The 17,656-nt window shown below is 36.9% G+C and overlaps 1 protein-coding gene across 1 annotated transcript in view; it reads right to left on the reverse strand.

Annotated features, from left to right (window-relative positions):
* Positions 1-17,631, reverse strand: part of ATG3 (autophagy related 3) — a 28,594-nt gene extending 10,963 nt beyond the window's left edge. The window contains exons 1-6 of the mRNA XM_007985819.3: positions 17,124-17,631; positions 14,053-14,094; positions 9,907-9,956; positions 6,959-7,029; positions 5,347-5,454; positions 867-916 (exon numbers count right to left, since the gene is read on the reverse strand). Coding sequence (XP_007984010.1) covers positions 867-916; positions 5,347-5,454; positions 6,959-7,029; positions 9,907-9,956; positions 14,053-14,094; positions 17,124-17,195 — 393 coding nt within the window. The 5' untranslated portion in view covers positions 17,196-17,631. The remainder of the gene's footprint in view (positions 1-866; positions 917-5,346; positions 5,455-6,958; positions 7,030-9,906; positions 9,957-14,052; positions 14,095-17,123) is intronic.
* Between the last annotated feature and the right edge of the window lie 25 nt (positions 17,632-17,656).

The following is a 17,656-nucleotide window of genomic DNA, read 5'->3' on the forward strand; positions in this document are numbered from 1 at the left end:
GCAACACAATTATTCCACCTAAATAGTCTATCCTCTAAGTGATCTGACGGATAAAAAAATAACTAAGACAAGGGTGAGAGCATTTTATATTATATTTTCATATCATTTCAAACAACTACGGGTATATAAAAACATGAAGACAACTGCAATTGATCTCTCTGAGAAATGAAAAGCTAATTTAATACCTACGACAGCCTAAAATAACTCAAAATTTCCAAGCAGAAAAACTCTATCCAATTATGTTTTACCCCATAAGTCATGCAATAAAACTTAACTGATTAAGCTTCTATTCATTCAAAATGTTACAAATTTGAATGACGCAAGCTAAAGTTTGCTTTCAAATATTCAAACAAATAAACCCCAAATTACCAGTAGTTGAAGAAAATACAGAGAATGATTAAATTGCTTATGGCACTATTTAACCTATAAAATTTAAATGTTAATATATCCTTAGCATCTACTAGTAAGCAAGTAGTTAATTCCACCCCAAAATTCTCTACTTACATGACATTTGGTACTAAATATATTTTAAAACAGAAGTCATCTCTTTTAAACTAGCCTAGAAGTCACTCCAGTCAGTGAAAATTAGTAGTTTGCACAAGCTACAACCTACAAGCTGTTTTACTTAACCATACTGCAAATTAAGGAAAATAAGAGATGCATTAGGCAGCAGTAGCGTTTTGGTGTGTTGAGACAAAAAAATGAATGGGGAAGAAAGCTGGAATTTAAAAGAGCTTGATAATAAATAACCAGGGTTTTTATAAGAAAGATATGGTGATTATATATGTGTGCGTAGAGATAGATAGATAGATAGATAGGGAAATAACTAGTCATTAAATTTAAAAATATAATTAATTAAGCAGTACCTTGTTTTCCAGTGTGATCTCTTTAACTGCTTCGGTTATTCCTGTAATACCTATGTAAAATTCGGCAGAAAAGAATAATTAAAATTAAACTGCAAACACACTATTTACTTATTAAAGTAATATAAAAATGCTGAAAATTCTCACAATTTCTCTGAAAAAAGGAGGCAAATAATAGTAGTATCTTTACAAATGAACTCTAATAAGAATAGTCACAATGACACCTCCTCAAATTTTGAAAAACTCATTAATATTTTACCATGAATTATCCTGTCATTCTTCACTTATTATTCCTTACTTTCCTTGTTAGAATCTCTATCACACTTTCTCAGAAACAGAACAGTTTGACCAGGTGCGATGGATCACACCTGTAATCCCAATGCTTTCGGAAGCCGAAGCGGGTAGATCATCTGAGGTCAGGAGTTCAAGACCAGCCTGGCCAACAGGGTGAAATCTTGTTTCTACTAAAAATACAAAAGTTAGCTCGGCATGGTGGCGTGTGCCTGTAGTCCCTGCTACTTGGAGGCTGAGGCAGGAGAAATGCTTGGACCTGGGAGGCGGAGGTTGCAGTGAGTCGAAATTGCACCACTGCAATCCAGCCTGGGAGACAAGAGCGAAACTCCATCTTAGGGGGGCCAAAAAAAAAAAGGAAAGAGAAGAGTTTAAGAAACTACAGGACTCGTATGTACATTTTAATTAAACTTGCATCAAAATTTTCTCAAAGCTATTAGTTATCTTAATATAGGCTGATTATCCCTTATCTGAAATGCTTGGGACCAGAAGTATTTCCAGTTTTTTTAGATTTTGGAATATTTGCATAAATACTTACTGGTCAAGTATCCCTAATACAAAACTTCAGAATGCATTTTATTTGAGCATCATATCAGTGCTCAAAAAGTTTTGGATTTTGGAACATTTCATTTGGATTTTTGGATTAGGGACACTCAATCTGTTTGTTATTTGCTTCAGAAATGTAGGATACCCAAAGGTAGTAATATCATATCACATTTATATGGGGCTTTCTACTGTTTCCACATCTTATTTAATCCTTACAATGACTATCCTATAAGGAAGTTACAGTAATAATGTATTTGTATGAAGAAATCAAGTCACTGGAGAGATGACCTGCTTGAGTGTTATACCCAGTTAAATGATGAAATTGGGATTAAAATCCATACAAGCTAACTTTTGGTTCAATTCTCTTGTATTCTGCTGGGCAAATACCTCAAAATCTACTTGTCTCAAAGAAAGCATTAAGCAGGTGGCAGCACCACCAGTCACAGCTAGATAACATTTCTACTTCAAAGAACCTGTCAATGTTAACAAAATAGTTTAACAAGAAGTACCGTAAGACAATAGCATCTAAAGTTACTAAAGAAAAACCCTGAGTACAGAATATGCTTAGCTCCTTTGCTAATCTTCTAAAATTTGAGATGTCTGTTCAACATGCCTAAACAAAAGAATAAATAGCTCACTTTCACAAATAAAATAGGTCAAAATCCATAGGTCTAGCACAAAGCTTTTACTTCAGTTTTTCTAGAAATTACTATATATTAGGTATGATTATTTCATAACAGTAAAACCCAAATTTTAACATACTGAATTGACTGTTTTTAAAGTCAATTCAAATTGATTTTAAAGAAAATCAATCTCTTTAATTTGGCAAAATATAATAATGTAGTAGTATGCCATTAAAACACTTCTAAAAGTAGGATATAGTTGACAAAGAAAAAGAAAGCTCGAATGACTCTAATGAGAGTAATTCTCTCAAGGGTTATGATAATTTTATGTCAACTTGGCTAGGTTATGGCACCCAGATGTTTGGTCAAACACCATTCTAGATGTAGCTGTTAAGGTATTTTTGAGATGTGATCAACATTTAAATAAGTAGATTGGATAAAGCAGATTACCCTCTACAAGATAGGGGGATATCATCCAATCAGTTGAAGGCCTTACAAGAAAAAGACTGAGGTCCTCCAGAAGAAGATATTCAGCCTCCAGAACGCCTTAGGACTAAAGCTGCAATATCAACACTCCCTGAATCTCCAGTCTGCCGGTGTGCCCTGCAGAATTCAGACTTGCCAGCCCACATAATCACACGAGCCAATTCCTCTAAAACAAACAAACAAACAAACAAAAAAACCTATCTACCTATATCTATACCTATACCTATGCCATAGTCCTCACTTATCTGTGGGGGACATTCCAAGACCCCCAGAGGGTGTCTGAAACCACAGATAGTACCAAACCCTACCTACGCTGTACATGACAGTTGACCTGATAACAGAGTTGGCTATTAAGTGACTAATGGCTGGGTAGCATACACAGCAGGGATACACTAGACAATGGGATGATTCACCTCTTGGGCAGAACGGATTTTATCATGCTACTCCAACAGTGAGGGCAAAAATTAAAACCCATGAATTGTTTATTTCTGGAATTTTGCACTTAATATTTTTGAACCATGGTTGACTACAAGTAACTGAAACCACAGAAAGCAAAACCTACTCTGTACACATCCTATGGGTTCTGTTTCTCTAGAGAACCACGAATAATACACAAGCTTATACAAGAAAAAGCCCAGGAAAAGCAAGGATAAAGCAAGGGACTCTGAGTTGAATAAGGAACTAGTATCTGGCCTTGTTAAGTCACTAACTTGACATTAAAAACAACGCACAATCAATGGTTCCAGTCAGTCAACAGAGAATTTCCTACTGATGTGTTGCCAACATCTTCCAGGCATGGAAAAACCAAAGCAGAAGAGTTGATAGACTTTCACTAGTCAGTGGGGGGAAAAGAAGGATGATTTCTGAAATTACTTTCAAAAGTTTTTCAATCTGTTATTTCCTTCAGGCTTTGATATAGCACTCAACTCACTAATAAGCCAATAAATTTCAGATCAAGGAACCCAAGTCCTAAATCTTTGCCTATATCTACATAAGGAAAGAGGCAACATCCTTTATTAAGAGTAGAGGAGAAATTGACCTAAGAAGAAACTTTTACTTGGGCAGATACTTAGCCCTCTGTCTACTGCAGTGAGTCTCAACTGAAGGCAGCAATTTTTTCCCCCATGAAACATTCAGCAATGTCTGGAGGCATTTTTGGTTATTAAAACTGGGGGATGCTACTGGTATCTAGTGGGTACAGGCCAGAGATACTGCTAAGCATTCTACAATGCACAGGAAATAATTATCCATTCCAAAAAACAATGCCAAGGTTGAGAAACCCTGTTCTATTACTACTAAGGATATAGCTCCTAATCTCTAGGACTCAAAGGGAGAAAAACTTGTATTTAGTATCAAGGACTTAAACTTAGAGCACAGTTTCCATTCCAAAGAGCAGTGCCAATGAGAAACGCTGTTCTATTACTACTACTAAGGATATACCTCCTAATCTCTAGGACTCAAAGGGAGAAAAATTTGTTTTTAGTATCATGGATTTAAACTTAGAGCACATTTTCTTCATCAAAACAAGTAATAAATGGTAGTTAGCTTCAGCAGCACATAATATGCATTTACATAGTTATATAAATATAGTGGCAAAACAGTGTTTTAGGACTTAGAATAAAAAAGTATATTCAGGGTTTCAAATAAATCATGGAAACACTTATAAAAACCTTGCATTCAACTCATTTAACAAATATTTACTGAACAACTTCTATATCATACACTGTGATAGATACTGAGAATTCAACAACAAATCTTTACTTTCATGGAGCTTACAGCACTAAAAATTTCTTTTAGTTGTTATTTAACAATTATTAAATACTTAATAGATGTCAGTTCTCTGGGTAAATGTGAATACAGTATAGTTCCTGTCATAGAGGACCACATAATCCAGCAGTGGAATGACAATGACATGTAAGCAAGAGACAGTAAAGCAAAGTAGTACGCATATTCAGCATCTGTGATGGACTTTTTCCCCCTCTATTTAGGAACTAAGAAAATAATATTGAGTATTTTCAAGTTGCAATGGAAATAGCAGGTATTATAGAAATTTGGCATACTCTGGCCGGGCGCAGTGGCTCATGCCTGTAATCCCAGCACTCTGGGAGGCCGAGGCAGCCAGATTACGAGGTCAAGAGATGGAGATCATCATGGCCAACAAAGTGAAACCCCATCTCTACTAAAAATGCAAAAATTAGCTGGGCATGGGGGTGCGCACCGGTAGTCCCAGCTACTCAGGAGGGTGAGGCAGGAGAATCGCTTGAACCCGGTAGGTAGAGGTTGCAGTGAGCAAAGATCGCACTGCTTGCACTCCAGCCTGGCAACAGAGCGAGATTCTGTCTCAACAACAACAACAAAAATAAATAAATTTGGCATACTCTAAAGGCTTCTTTTTTAATATTTGTCCTCCTGCTTTTTTCATGTAAGTCTACTGGGACAAAACTATGCCTTATGTATCCTCTTTTTTAAATCTAGGCTATTATAAAAGATTGTGAAAGAGTTTAAACTAAATGTATGTCATTCTATTCTCCTCTTACCTGTGTTGTGATATGTATCTACCCATCCGCCATCACCATCATCTTCTTCAATAATAGCTTCCAATTCATCTGAATATTCCATCTGTTTGCACCGCTTATAGCACGGCACTATAAAAAAAATGGTAAATACAGTTACTAGCACATAATCTGCTAACCATAAACCCATTAGAAAGAAGAGCTTAGTCCATAAAATAGGGTGTTTATACCACCAAAATACTAAGTGAATATTATGTTTCACTTTTAAAGGTGATTAAGAGTTACATTCAGCCCAGACACAAAATTATTTGGCTACATTTACCTTTTCCTAAATAGCTTTGTCAGAAGACAAGCAGAAAGTCTCTATGCATTCCTTTACCATGATGGTCTGTGAAGAACAGCAGGCTGAAGTTCAATGTCAGTCTAATGAATAATAATACCTTATTTTAAGGGCTTTACTCTCAGAACATGGAGCTACCAGCTGTCATATTCAGTGGTGGTAAAGGTGACCTCTTGTTTTCAAAGCTAAAATAACTTTCAATATAAATTTTGTAATTCATATTTAAGTTCCAGTTATTTACAATGGATAAAACAGTTTAAAATTCACCAACCTTCTGATTTTTACTTCTTTATACCACACTGGTAAGTTGTTCATACAGCAAATGTGTCAATTAACAGGCATTATTATTCACAAGCCTAAGATTGGGTAATTATACGGTAAAAGCATTATGGTATAAGGTCAACAAATTGCTTTTTAATCTCCTGATTTTTTTTAAACAATCAGGATATAAATTATCAGCCTTTGTAAAAAGAAATATGCTGTAGAAAAGAAAAAACTGTTTTGTACACATTATTTTCCCTTTCCTATGAGTAAATTGGAACAGAAATCAATGTACTGTTCTGTGATTAGTTAGGAACTATAACAACCTTTTGATGCTGTTTTTAAATTTAACTTCATAAATGAAACATTACCTGTTTCCACCAGGCGCGGTGGCTCACGCCTGCAATCCCAGCACTTTGGGAGGCCAAGGCAGGCAAGTCACCTGAGGCCAGGAGTTCGAGGCCAGCCTGACCAACATGGCGAAACCCTGTCTCTACTAAAAATACAAAAATTAGCAGGGTGTGGTGGCAGGCCTGTAATCCCAACTACTTGGGAGCCGGAGGCAGGAGAATCGCTTGAACCCGTGAGCCGAAATCGCGCCACTGCACTCTAGCCTGGGCAACACAGCGAGACTGTCTCAAAAAAACCAAAAATAAAAAAACCACTACCTGTTTCAAAATATTTTTGTGCCCTTCTATGACACAACGGGTAATAACATCTTCAGCTCTGTGCTTTTAGCTATCATAGGTAGTATGAATTACATTTTCCATACAAAATTGCAGTCTAAAGAAGATTAAAATCAAATACCTAGAAAGATTATTATGAAGCCAACTTCAAAAAAATCCACTTAGAAGTCTAACTTTCCTTAGGGCCCTCTTCCTTTATATCTTGACAACTATATGTTTTTGGCAGAAAGAAATAACAGAAAGAGGAGATAAAACCAAGGAAAAAATTTTCAAGCAACAGAAAAACCCAGAGCTTCATTTTAATATACCTCTGTGCAAAATTTATTAATATATGCAACATAATTCTTACCATTTTTGGTTACCAGAAATTGTTTGCCTGCTGGTAGGTATGCCTTCACTTTCAATTCTTCCCCTGTAGCCCTTTAAAAACAGTGAAAAGCACCAAAATACAAAATATATTTTAATAGGCAAATATAGAGCAGAAAGTATCACATATAAATCTCAAAATGACATAATCCATACTTCTCAGAAAATTGGTTTAAAATTGATTTGGGAAGGATTCCATTAAGTAAGTATGTCAGGGCATGGAAAAAAGCACAATAATCTAAGTGAAATATGCTGCTCCTCAGTAAGTTGTAGCCCATTGTATAATCTCTCACATTTTTAATCCTAAAGTGCTGCTGCTCATCTTGAGAACAAGGCAGAAAAAAAAGCTGCAAGACATTATGTAACAATGTAGGTGGCTGGCAAAATCCCTGTTCCTATCACTGTATTAAAATCAGAACTAAGAGACAAAAGATGCTTTGAATCATAAAATGACAATATTAATAATTCTTGAAAACAAAAAAACCTTTCATTGAGTGCTTATTAAGTATAGAATTTAAGTCTCCAACATGTTATTTTCAATTAGTCTTCATAACTCTAAACAGTAGAAAATATAAATATCCCATTTTATAGTTAAGTAAACTAAAGATTAAACAGATCAAGTTGCCTATGATCACAAAACTAGGTGGGAGAGCAAGGATCAAAGCCAAGTGACTTCAGGGCTCCTACTTTTAACCACTGTTCCCTCTGTGGGTCAGAGCCAACTATCTACATTTCTGAGCTGCTCTGGCACCTCTTCTTAAGAATTTGTGGGTCATCTGAAAATGGTGAGAGATGGAATGGTATGTGGTGTCTGTCACAAACATATGAGCATAAATTTGGAGTTCTGCTGTCTTTTCAAGCTTCAGTCTAAAGTTCAAACCATTGATCTGGGCACAAGGTAAAGTCAGGAAAAGCCCTAAAATTATTTGACAGTCTTCTAGGCTTCTTTTGACTAGTCCCAAGTGTCAAATTCAACAATGTCATGGCAACACCCGAAGTTCTAAGGGAAGAGTTAAAATAAGGTCATAATAGCACTTGTGCACATGAAGGTATAAGCATGAAGGTATAACCTGTCTCTAGTACTGGTTTAAAATGAATTTTTCCTTTGGCCCAGCAATTTAGCCAAAAGTGTGGACACTAAAGTGGGGTATAATTGAGTTCTAAGTTACAGTAAAATTATTTAAATCATTGTAATTCATAAAATGGAATAAAACTACTAGTACCTGCTAAAAAAGAGATCCTGTCCATATATACAAGCCCCTACAACAATGCTATAAATCAAATATCTACACTACTTAAACAATTAAGCTGATAGAACAAAGAAATCTCAATGCTTATCATATTGAAAAAAATCCTAAATCACTTATTTTCACAAAGTGAATATTATTGTAAACATCATGTCCCTATTTGACTTGAAATACACATAAATTATAGACCAGAACCTAGCTAAATATAGTTTTAACAGAATACCTGGAATATAGAAAAAAGAAAAACCTTCATTAAATCAGAGAGCTTCTATGACATAAATTTAATTTTAAATATGGAACAGAAAACAAACTTGAAACTTTAGTCTTTTGGTACATAAATAATGCCCTACAAAATAAAGAGTAATTGAAAAAAGCAGTGACAACTGTTTCAGCTACATGGTAAGTACTAAAATGCAGGAGAATAACAGGCCACAGATGAAAGAGCATTTCAAGGTCTTTAGATATTAAGAAAAACATTATCAATTGGAAACTTGTTAATTATAGAACCCCTATCTCCAGTCAAAACTATACTTTTCAACTACAATTGAAAAAAAATTTTAAGAAAAAAAAAGATATAACAAGTTGAAGCACCTACATCCAAACAAGGTGATAATTCCAAGCAATTCTAGTTTAAATAAAAGTTCTGCCAATATTTCAGCTACCAACAGGGAATCTTTATCATGGGTACTTGAAAGTAATAAAACATTGTGATTATTCAGAATATTTTAAAATATAGATTGTGAAAACTGCTAAATTGCTTAAAGTACTTTAGTAATTAAAATAAAAGCTATTAAAAAACCAAAAACTTAAAGCCTCTTAAAAGTAGACTTATAGTGAAGGCCTTAATTGGTATCATAAACCTTTCTTTTAGCTTTAGCTAGTTTCCTAAAGATGGAGCATACTTTTGAACCTAATGGAAAATGTTTATGTCTTATATTTTAAAGAAAATAAAACTGCAAAATCTCTGCATTTATTAATGCCACAAAAATGTTCAATAAATTTTGTTAATTTGAAAAAAAGCCTGTTCAAATTTTTTTTTTTTTTTTTTTTTTTTTGAGACTGAGTCTCACTCTGTCACCCAGGCTGGAGTGCAGAGGCACCATCTCGGCTCACTGCAAGCTCTGCCTCCTGGGTTCATGCCATTCTCCTGCCTCAGCCTCCCAAGTAGCTGGGACCACAGGCACCCGCCACCACACCTGGCTAATTTTTTGTATTTTTAGTAGAGATGGGGTTTCACTATGCTAGCCAGGATGGTCTCCATCTCCTGACCTCGTGATCTGCTCGCCTCAGCCTCCCAAAGTGCTGGGATTTCAGGCACGAGCCACTGCGCCCCGCCAAAAACCCGATCAAATTTTATTAAACTATTTATTATTCAACAAACCAGAAGGTCAGACCTAAACACTATAAAGAAAAGAAATAATAGTAAAGAAGTAAATGCACTTTTCTCAAATAAGTCCACCTATTGTGCTAACATAGCAAAATAATGTGGGTACAACACCCACTTGTTCTTCCTCTATTTTACTTTGAGTATCACTGGGGGCACTGTTTAACAGAAAAATCTGCTGGGAGTAAGTTAAATTGGTCATTCCAATTTTCATCCATCAATCAACCTGTTTTGCAAATTGCTATAATTCTGAAGCCATGCCTTTTACTAATTTTCTATTCTTTACTCAATATTACTTACCATTGCCATGTTGGACAGTGGTGGACTAAGTGATCTCCAGCTGCCACAAACTATTCAGGATTTAGAAGTAATATGAAAAAAAGAAAAAAGAAAAATCAAACATCACTTAATGTGCAAGGTGGCAAAATACCAAACTGATGGCCCTAGGTAACATTGAAATCCAGTAAGCAATTAAAATATAAACAGCACCAAAGCTGTTCTACTAGCCTCAAGATTTATTTTTGATTATGACTAAACTGCAACATTTTCTAACGTCCATAAAAAATTCAAATTAATGTTGGAAGAAAAAAGTCAAGTGCTGTTTTTTAAAAATTCAGTTTTTATCATTGGATTAAGTAATGCCAAAAGCAGTATCATGAAATTGATAAAGGTAAGGCTATCAGATTTAAATTGTCAAAATCCATTTTAAGGACACAAAAATGTAGACACATTCTTGTCAAAGATTGAAAATACAATAAAAATCCAAAAAAATTACTAAATAGATAAAAGTCGATGGTGTAAATCTACTTTATTATATCACAGGGCACACTTCTTCCTCTTTTATTACTTTTAAAAATTTAAGTAATTTTGAAAATGTTTTTGCACTCCTAAAAGAGAAATGCAGTGCCAAAACAATGGGAAAAAATTAGAAGCTTTTTGGTCTCACTCTGAAAACACCTACAAAATTAACAAATTGAATCCTCTAACAAATCTTAGGCTTTCTAAGCGGGCTGAAATATTGTACAAGTTTTTGTTTTTCTTCAGAAATAAAAACCAGATTCAGGGAGATAAACTTTAACCATTTGAGAATTATCAGTTTACTCGAACATGAGCTGATCTTACTGGCTAACAGAAATCCTCCTCATAGTCTGTAAAGCATAACTGCAGTGTTCCAACTCAAGCAGAATGCGCATTGTCAGGCCTCCGAGCCCAAGCTAAGCCATCATATCCCCTGTGTACATCCAGATGGCCTGAAGCAACTGAAGATCCACAAAAGAAGTGAAAATAGCCTTAACTGATGACATTCCACCATTGTGATTTGTTTCTTCCCCACCCTAACTGATCAATGTACTTTGTAATCTCCCTCACCCTTAAGAAGGTTCTTTGTAATCTCCCCCACCCTTAAGAAGGTTCTTTGTAATTCTCCCCACCTTTGAGAAAGTACTTTGTGAGATCCACCCCTAGCCGGCAAAAAACATTGCTCCTAACTCCACAGCCTATCCCCAAAATCTGTAAGAACTCTTGATAATCCCAGCACCCTTTGCTCTCTTTTCGGACTCAGCCCGCCTGCACCCAAGTGAAACAAACAGCCTTGTTGCTCACACAAAGCCTGTCTGGTGGTCTCTTCACACGGGCGTGCGTGACACGCGTATACTTGCCAAATTACTTCTATTTCGCAAAAGCTCTAGCTTAAAATCTTGTATCGTTCATGGGTTTATTATACAGCAAAAAATTACAAAATATTTAATCTCTAATACTTTTCTGAGAAAGTATGTCTATATAAAATACTCTATTTTGAGCATACAATTCTATCAAATAAAGAAACATTAACAAGATACAGCAACTGGATTCCTGACTTTGTTTCTGTTCTTTTACTTCAAATAACCTTATTATTTAAACAGCTTAAGTAAACAGCTTAAGTAAAGACAAAAAACAAAATAAAAACAATAGTCTCTTCCCCAAGTTTTGAGCACTTTGAGGTCATTGCAACCAGATGCTACATTTAGCTCTGTGGTTATCAGGAACTAATTTATTACCATTAAAAGTAGTAATTTAACAAAATGAAAGCAAAATAAATAATTAAAAATTCTTTCATTGTATTGCCTTGAGGTAACAAGACAAATATTTTGTCTCATAGTCCCTATAGCAGCTTCTATTTAAAAACAAGAACACTAGAAGGCAAGAAAAATGAAAAAAACAAAAACAAAAACAAAAAAAACCACACTTGCACTGATAATAAACACGTGTACATCTGCCCTCATTAGCAATGGCCACCATTACTTGCTTCATGTGTTCAAATACTATAAGATTCAAATTTCTAAATGATCAATATTGCTTGCAGTAGCTTTCTCTTAGAGACTAAAAATGTTCTCTTGTGATCTTTATTATCAGTATATAATACTGACTAACTCCAACAAGAATCAATGTTTACATCTTGGTGAGCAATTCCACTCCTCAAGCTAACCTCAATTAATAGTATTCTACTTAATCAAATCATACATATCCAACATTAGTGTTTCCTTTTTTTTTTGACAATACAGTATCAGATACTAGCTGCTCCTCTTTTTAAGCACAATACTGTCACACCTCTGAATGAAAATAAAAAGACAGCTGATGTCTGGCAGAAACCCAGAAACAGTAAAAGGAAACAAATGGACAAATCAACTCAGTATATAATATTTACACAAAGCAAATGATGCCTTCCCATTTCCTTCTCCAGACTCATTCTACTCTAGCTCAATCCTGTAACTGTTCTCTATCTCAACGTTGCATTATGTGCTAGGCACCCAGCTGGGCTAATTTGGCCTTGGATTTTTTTAGAGGGAGGAAAGTTCATAAATTGATTGATGTTGTAATTAAGTGTAACAGTTATTTATTCTGGGATGAATTCCTGTTTTGAAACTGCTTAATTCTATCCAATGACCACGGACTTGCATCTCTAACTGCAACTATCTATTCAACAATTAGTCATCTTCACGGAGGAAATAAAACCAAAGAGAGCAAGAACAGCATACTTTCATCTCCGCTCGATTTCAGATAAAGAGCCATGGTCAAATTACACCTGCTTGGCAAGAATGTTAATGATATCCTTAAAATCAAAACTTAGTTTTATTTGGCATTTGAGGTAATAAAACCTAAGGCAGAATAAGATCTTTACAGAAGGTCTAGCCCACAACCGTTATTTTATAGATGAGGAAACATGAAGCCTCGGCAGGTATAGCATAACTGATTTCCTCACTAGGAGAAATTACAGAAATAGGTCTAGAAGGCAGGTCTCCTAGATTCTTTGCATACTACCATGTGTCTTCACCAAAAATAAAAGACAATTTGAGATAAAAGATCAGTTAGGCAAACCATTCTTTTTTTTTTTTCTTTTCTTTTTTTTTCCTGAGACGGAGGCTTGCTCTGTCGCCCAGGCTGGACTGCAGTGGCGCGATCTCGGCTCACTGCAAGCTCCGCCTCCCAGGTTCAAGCCATTCTCCTGCCTCAGCCTCCTGAGTAGCTGGGACTACAGGTGCCTGCCACCACGCCCAGTTCATTTTTTTGTATTTTTAGTAGACAGGGTTTCACCGCGTTAGTCAGGATTGTCTGGATCTCCTGACCTCGTGACCCGCCTGCCTCGGCCTCCCAAAGTGCTAGGATTACAGAAGTGAGCCACTGCCCCTGGCCAAACCATTCTTAAAACTCACAAGGATTTGGAACTAGACAGACTCCATTACAACTGAAAACTGAAAGATCAGTTAATTCTCTAGCTTGACACCCTGGACCTTAACAGCAGCAGCCTCATCATACAATGAGGTTTAAAAAGTTTGTTTCAAAACAGTGAATAAAGTTCTATTGCCAATAAGTGGTGTTTTCATTGACAGTAAAAAAAAATAAAATAAAATAAAAAAGCTTAAACAGTCTTTTATTAAGAATAACATAAATCTGATAAAATCATAACTATTCATAAAATTGGAGCCTGAAAAGGTTTTTAGCCCAGTATTTATTTCTCCGGGGACAACAAAATAAACTAAACAAAAAAGAACTCTTAAGATAAACAATATCTAAGTAGTGAGCAAAGTTTTCCAATGAAAAGCATGAAAACTCACATTTGATGTAGAGAGAACCAAGACACCACAAACACTACAGAACTTACTGCACAGCTCAATATAACACCAATACAAATGAAGGATAAGTGATATAGGACTCGTTTCGATCCCTTCTTTCACCCTCATTTCTAAATAAAAAGGAACTGCAGAGAAATATGAGAAGTGGCAAACTGACAGGGAAGTTACATCTTTTCCTGTATGGGAAGTAAATTCCCATAAATCACAAACAGTCATAAAACCTAATTTTACTCAAATCAAAATTAAAGTTCAAGATGTTTTCTTATGAAGCAGAGAAGCCACCTAGTTTAATATAATTGTAAAATAAAAGGGCTTCAGTATTATCTTCAGCACTCACCTCTTCTGGGGTAATTACACCTGTTTCCTTAAACTTTGATTCCTAAAAAAAAAAAAAGCAAAGAAAAACATTATGTTTCACTATCAATTAAATATATTTTTCGAGCAATTATTTGCCTGGTGCCCTTCCAGGCAATGGGGCACATGCAAAAAAAAAAAAAAAAATCAGTCTATCTATCTAATCTATAATCTATCTATCTAATCTACCTAGCTACCTACCTCCCTCACTGGTATCTATCTATATCTATCTGTTTCACTCACTGGTAATGACCACAGGAATATACAAGTCTAATGTAGGAAACAGACATGAAAATAATTATAATACTATCGGATCAGAGCTATAATAAAGCTCTATATAGAAACATTCCTTTTTTTTAAGACGGAGTTTCGCTCCTGTTGCCCAGGCTGGAGTGCAATGGCGCTATCTTGGCTCATGGTAACCTCCACCTCCCGGGTTCAAGCGATTCTCCTGCCTCAGCATCCCGAGTAGCTGGGATCACAGGCATGCGCGACCACGCCTGGCTAATTTTTGTGTTTTAGTAGAGATGGGGTTTCTCCATGTTGGTCAGGCTGGTCTTGAACTCCCGACCTAAGGTGATCCGCCCGCCTCGGCCTCCCAAAGTGCTGGGATTACAGGCGTGAGCCACCGCGCCCAGCCAAGCTCTATGTGTAAACATTCTAAGATTTAAATAAAAATAAAGCCTTACAGAGATTCTGTGAAATGAATAAATATCTTTATTTTAAAGCACAGCAAAAATGTCTTAAAGATGTTTAGACATCTTACAATTCAGCCAGTCTTATTTACACTGAATAATGTTAGAAACCAAATCTAGAAATCATTTAGCATCTTCCCCTAATTCTCATCTCCACCAAGACATTGACACACTATTCTCTCCTCTAAAGCAAGAATGCTATTGACTAAATTTTTCTAAACTTTAAGTTATACGTAAGACTTTCTGGTAGAGTCTACAAAAACGAAAACACTCATTTATAAACATTATTCATTCAACAAATGTTTACTATGTACCGGACACTTTTTGAGGCAGTGGCGATATTTAGGCGTGAATAACAAATGTATTCTTGCCCTCATAAGGAGTTTCAACTCAGTTAAGGAAGAAAAGCCAAATGGTAATGAATAACATGCCATAAAGAAAAACGAAGCTGAGAGGAATCTGTGGGGTGGCTGGGGAGAGATGGCCATTTAAAATAAAATGTAAGAGAACAAAGACTTCACTGAATAATGACTTGAAAACCTCAAGGAAAGGAACATGCCATAAGGCTGTGAGTGAGAAGCGCGTTTCAGATAGAGGGAAGAGCACATGCAAAACCCCGAACCAAGAGCGTGCTTAACGGAATAATAAAGGCAGCTCAGGTTAGCTTAACCAAGAGCAGTCAGGGGATGGAGTAGATGAGACTGGGGCCTCTACCAATTAAGCAGAACCTTAGCGATGATTGTAAGAACTTCAGTGTTTACTGCACGCACATACTCCAAACAAAACATGATTTTTCTTGATTTTTACTTGCTAGGAAAAGACTATTACTTATTTCCTGAGGACTTTGTTTTTTCTCCTTGCCTTCCCTTATCTAGCAGGAAACTAAGGATTCTCTCTGTAAACCAACAGTTTGCACAGGAGTATCAAGGAGAAGGTCATTAATTCTCTCCTTTTTACTAAAAACATAGATTATACATACTGACATGCTAACAGCTCCTTTTCAGTTTGGTGAGCAAGTAAGATGACCCCTGAAAACTAATTCTACATCATAAATTTTATATTTAATTTAGGCAGTCTCTTGCTCCTCTCTCCCTCAAACTAAAAAGTTGTAACAATGGTGTATTATTAAAATACTGTAAACCTAGGTAGATACGATATTCTGAAAAGTTACCATAATATGTAAAAGCATTTGATTCAAATGTGAAAATTATTTTCCAATCTTAGTTTGACTGAATAATCTTAAAATGACTTTCACGGTAAACAAATGTAAGCAAAGCAACAGTTGAAATTCTCATTTATAATCGCTGGTTTATTTCTTACTTGGCCAATAAGTTATTCTTTTAAAAGGAGTTTTACAAAAACGTATTTTAAAAAGTACACACCAAATATTTTCCTTTGTCATGGAAAGGGAGAAAAGCAAACCTCTCCACTATTCTTAGCATATTAGGGTATTTCACTCCCACATTGAGACTGGTACATTCTAATTGAAAGCTTAAAAACAACTAGAAAAAAAACAAAAACAAAAACTAAGAACTTCCCATTAATTTACTATTATTGCTCACTTTTCAGAAAGCAAAAATGAAGTTATAACAAAACACTTAACTCCAAAAGAGTTATAAAAGCAAAGCTTGAAGGCAGTTGTAGAAATTTACTTAAAAAAAAAAAAATCAGTCACTACTGTAACAGCTAATGTGTCACAATTTTTTACTTTAAAAATGCTGTACTGCTGCCAACATATTTTAAAAAATTACACAGCCAGGAAGATCAAACCGTGCCTTGTTATCACTAACAATCAGTTACGGCTATCTGAAAAGCTTGGGAAAAAGGTTTTGCTCGTTAGATGGGTTCAAGGTTACCGAATTAGATAATGTTGCCAATTTCACCTCGTTCCTCTGAAATCTAAACGAGTTGAGATCCCAGTCACAACTTACCCACTACAGCGAACTTTCTATGAAACTTAAAGGAAAAGTGATATATGTCAAACACTGAATTCATTTTTTAAAAAGAGAAGCAAATCCTTGTTTAAAAAGGCTAAAAGACTTTCAGTCTTTGGATTTAACGATCTTCAATCTACTCGGCCGCCAAACACCCTTCCAACTCGACGTACCCGACCGCGCAGAGTTAAGACGGGCGAAGGCAGGAACACGCACAGAGCGTCCCTCCAAGTTTACCCCTGAGGGGTCAGAAAGCCCTAACGAACAGCTGGTTAAGACTACGCATGAGGGCTGCACGTTTCCCTGGGTCCCGAGCCCTACCGCCTTCCTACACCTTCCTACACCGGCGGGGACTCCTGCGGCGACCGGTCCCTGAAGAGTCGAGCATGTGCCAGACAGCCCCTGGCAAGCCCGGCCTGGCTTACCTTGAGGACCGGGGTCAGGTACTCAGCCACTTCCAGTGCCTTTCCCTTCACCGTATTAATCACATTCTGCATCCTGGGGCCGGAGTAGCGGCCGGCCCCGCGACGGGATGGAAAGTGCAGCCGGGTCAGGGGCCGGGGAGTCAGAAAATGTCCTCGCTGCCACCGACTCACATCAGCACCCGGCTGGCAGCACCCGAGGGGACGGGACGCGACGCGACGGGACGGGCGGGACGAGGGGGCGGGGCGGCAGGCACCACGCGCGAAGACAGGGTGCTCGATCCTTGAGCCCCAGGCAGCCCGCGACGGACCGGGCCCAGCTGTCACCCAGCCGCGAGGGAGGGCAGCCAAGCCGAGAGGAGACCTGAGGCGATAAGCGGCCGCACGCGCACCCCTCGCCCTCTCGGGAGCTGCCTTTCCTCGCTTTGCTTCACTCGCGCCCCTTCCGGCTTCCCCTTCCTTCTCACTCTCTTGCCGTAGCTACGCCACCACCTGGGCCTCACGTGACACTGACTCTCCCACCACGTGACGTGAGA

Source organism: Chlorocebus sabaeus, chromosome 22 (assembly GCF_047675955.1).
Source record: "Chlorocebus sabaeus isolate Y175 chromosome 22, mChlSab1.0.hap1, whole genome shotgun sequence".
NCBI classification, from domain to species: Eukaryota; Metazoa; Chordata; class Mammalia; order Primates; family Cercopithecidae; genus Chlorocebus; species Chlorocebus sabaeus.